This window comes from Oryx dammah, unplaced genomic scaffold (assembly GCF_014754425.2).
Source record: "Oryx dammah isolate SB20612 unplaced genomic scaffold, SCBI_Odam_1.1 HiC_scaffold_3, whole genome shotgun sequence".
NCBI lineage: Eukaryota > Metazoa > Chordata > Mammalia > Artiodactyla > Bovidae > Oryx > Oryx dammah.
Genome location: NW_024070187.1, coordinates 115,611,146 through 115,614,837, shown reverse-complemented (window position 1 = coordinate 115,614,837; position 3,692 = coordinate 115,611,146). Strand labels below are relative to the sequence as shown.

General features: G+C 68.5%; 1 protein-coding gene across 1 annotated transcript in view; it reads right to left on the bottom strand.

The window, feature by feature from the left end:
• Window positions 1-795: 795 nt before the first annotated feature.
• The window catches only part of NKX1-1 (NK1 homeobox 1), a 5,476-nt gene continuing 2,579 nt past the window's right edge, over window positions 796-3,692 (bottom strand). The window contains exons 4-5 of the mRNA XM_040237345.1: window positions 3,467-3,687; window positions 796-1,643 (exon numbers count right to left, since the gene is read on the bottom strand). Coding sequence (XP_040093279.1) covers window positions 796-1,643; window positions 3,467-3,687 — 1,069 coding nt within the window. The remainder of the gene's footprint in view (window positions 1,644-3,466; window positions 3,688-3,692) is intronic.

Sequence of the window (3,692 nt, the reverse complement as noted above, 5' to 3'; positions counted from 1 at the left end):
CCCACCCTGAGTGCCGGCGAAGGGGACCCCCATCACTGCGCAGCAGCGCCCGCATCCCGGGCGGCTCTCACAGCCGCCTGCCTCCCCGCCCCGCACTCCAAGAGCCAGCAAGTGGGGGCGCGGCGCCGGGCTGCGGGCGGAGAGGCGCGGCTGCACGGGACCCCGCGGGCTGGGCTCAGGCGCCTCCCCGGAAAGCTGCAGACGCCCGCGCCACCTCGGCAGTCCTGGTGCTCAGGACTGGCGGGGCCAAGGCGCAGCGAGGCAGGAGCACGGGGTCGGGGCAGACCCGATCCCTGCTGCGGCCCGCCAGCCCCGGCCTTTCCTCACCCCCAGGCGCTCCCCGCGGGGGTAGGGGAAGAGGAGGTCCCAAGGCTTGGGGGACGGAAGGAGTAGGGAAGGCAGGGGACCTGGTTCTCTGGGGCTGGAGGTTCCGCAGCGAAGGTCGGAACTCGGGGCGCAGGACACGCGAGCCTGGCCACGGGAACCCGGGCCGGCGGGGAAGCGGGGGCCCACGGCCCGCAAGGGGCACCTGGGTCGCGGCGAAGTCCCCGCCGAAGGGCAGCCAGCAGCTTGAGGGACGCGGGCCTCCTTCGGTTTATTGATTGGGTAGAGTTCGGCAAAGTGCTTCCGAGAGGACCGAGTTCGGCCCCGACGCACGCGGACAGCCGTTTATAAATTTAAAACTCTTCTGTAGCAATCGGCTATATACAGAGTCAGCGACCGCGGCTTTGCCAAAGAGCCGGCCCGCGGACGCCCTCGGGTCCTTGGGTCGCCCGGTCGGTCCCATGGCCGCGCTCAGAGGTGCGGTGCGTAGAAGGCGGGCGCGCCGTAGGTCTGCGAGCCCAGCACGAAGGGCGAGAGCACCGTCGGGCTCGACAGAAAGGGCAGCTGCGCGGCGCACACCAGGCCGCCGGGGCCGTGCGCTGGGTACCCCGCCGGGCCGTGCATGGCGAGCGGCGCGCCCACGGGCGGCGACGGGCTGAGTGGGCTGAGGCCGCCGGGCAGCCCCGCGCCCGGGCCCGCGCCCCCGCCGCCACCGGTCGGCGCGCTGGTGTCGGCGCCGGGGTTCTGCTTCTTCCACTTGGTACGGCGGTTCTGAAACCAGATCTTCACCTGTGTCTCGGTGAGGCTCAGCGACAGCGCCAGGTTGAGGCGCTCGCACACCGACAGGTAGCGCGTCGCCTTGAACTTGTTCTCCAGCGCCACGAGCTGCTCATAGGTGAAGGCGGTGCGCGCGCGCCGCGGCTTCCCGGACTTGGAGTCGGAGCCCGTGCGCTTCCGCTTGGGCTTCGCGGCCGCCGCCGCCGCGCCCTGCGAGGCCGTCCCCGCGCCCCCAGGCGCCGCCGCCGCCGCGGCTCCCTGCGGGCCCGGGACTCCGGGCGAGGTCCCACGGGGACCCGGGGCCGCGGCCTCGTCGACGGCGCCTGAGGGCGCTTCGGCCTCTCCCTGGCAGCCCGACCCGCGGGCCCCGAGGCCGCCGCCGCCGCCTCCCCGCGCCTCCGCGCCGCGCCCCGTCCCCGCCTCGTCCTCATCGTCGTCGTCGTCGGGCGCCTCGTCCCCGCTGTCTGCGCTCGGGCTGCGGCCGCCGCCGCTGCTGTAGCCGTTCGCCTCTGCCTCGTCCGCCTTGCAGGGGTCGCCGGCGTCTGTGGGCCGGGCGGGGCGGGAGGACAGGACAGTTAGGACCGGCGCGCTCCCTTCCGCGCTCGTCCCCGCCGTCCCGCGCCCCGAATCGAGCCCCCTCTCCCGTTTCCGTTTCTGCTCTGCCGCCTCCCCGGCCCCGGGCGCTCTCGTTTCCCTGCCCGCTCCCTCCCTCCTCCCGTGCCCCCCCACCCCCGCACTCCTCCTTTCCCGCGGCTCCTCTTCCCGCCGTCTCCCGGGTCTGCGCCTTTGCCTGAGCGGGGCAGACCGGACCGCCGGGCTTACGGCGAGGGGGAAGGATCCCATCGATCCGCGGGGCAGATACAAACTTAATTAAACTCATTTTGTGTAATGTACAAACTAGTTAACGGCCATTTAATTTATTTCGGCGTATATTACCCTCCAATTACCGCAAGGCTCCGGGCCAGCCAATTACTGAGCGTTTAAGAGTGGGCCGGACCAGAGGCCTGGGGTGAGGTTGGAGCCCGCTACCGGAGGCGATTTCGGGGGAACAAAAACGCTGCCCTGGATCCATGCCTACCTCGAGCCTTGGGGCCTAGAACTTGGCCCCTGGGCTGAGGCCCCAGCGGGCCTGGACTAGGCCTGACCGGGAAATCCTGGCCTGGGTCGGGGCGGGGGGTGGGGGTGGGGGCGCCGGGGGGTGGGGGGTGGGGGTCCAGGGCAGCGCTGAGATCCGCAGGATGGAGTCTCCGCTCAGCCTGTCTGAGCAGCAGCCCCAGATCCTCCAGGCAGAGCCCCGCAAGGTGGCTGCAATCCGAATCTTAGAAACTTGGAGGACAGCGTCTGACCTGATGGCGGCCTGGTGCGCGGCAGGGGGGTTTCTAAGCAGCCCTGGCTCCCACAGGTGGTAGTACAACCAGGAAAGCAGCCAGGACAAGCCCCCAGCACCATGTCTCGAGGTCGGGCCCCAGGCCCGTGAGGGAGGCCCTGAGAATTGGAGAAAAGGCCTCCAGGCCCCCACGTACCCCTCGCCGCGAGCCGAGGCTGCGCCAAGAGGAGACCGAGAGCACTTTGTTCCTGTTCTGCCCAGGGCTGGACTGAGGAAGGGGGGCCTGACCACCCCTCCCTGAACCCGGGGAACTGGGCCTTCTGACTGTTCCCCATTTGAGTGGAGGCTCTATGTGGAAACTCCCAGAACCTCGCCAGGGGGGAAGCCTGCAGGGGCCCCTCCAGTCCGCCTGGGTTGTTTCTCCTTCATATCAGTCCAGCTCTGAGGGCACCCCAAACTGGAGGCCCCTCTCCTGGAAAGGCCCCCCAGCCCTGCCTGCCCCCCAGCCTTGCCCGCCTTGTGCACCTCTCTCTGCCAGGCAGAGGGCCCAGGAAGTTGGCTGGAGGAAGGGCCAGGGGAGGGGGCACCGAAAGCAATCAGGAGCCGGTCGAATGCAATTCTCGATCAATAGCGGCCCCTAATAAGTGTAATAGGTTTTAATCGAGTAATTATCCGAATTTTGACCCTATAATTTAGATGTTCGGGGGGAGTTTGCAAGGTGCTTGAAAGAGATATGCATGCAGCCGTAATGGGATATCGACCGGGCCGGGGCTCCGGCCGCCCCATTAGCGGTTGCTTTCCGCCGCTAAGCACATTTCCCCTTAACTGTAATCGAAGGGATTTAATTGTTTTTCCAGAGATAACCAGCGTTTTGTCACAATTAGTCTGATTTGTCCCCCCAAAAAAAGAGAGAGAAAGAGAAAGAAAAAAAAAAGGAAAAAAAAATGAATGAAGGGCGGGGGCCTCGGGAGGCTGCGGCGGGAGTGGGGAGGTCACGGCGCGCGAGCCCGCCATGCCCAGGGCGCGCAGTGGCCAAACCTGCGCCGGCCGTGCGGCCCGCAGCCCTGCGTCGGCCCGGGGAGCCATCTGGGAGGCACCGGGCGGTGCGGGACCGGAGCCCGGGTCGGACGCAGGCGGCGGGCTGGCTGGTGCGGACCTCGCGCGCTGCGAACTTTCCCACAGAGCTCGTCGCCGGGCCGGCCAGGTTCGCCGAGGGGTCCCGGGAGCGCGAACGCGTAGCCGCGGCCCGTGCCCCGGCCCTGGA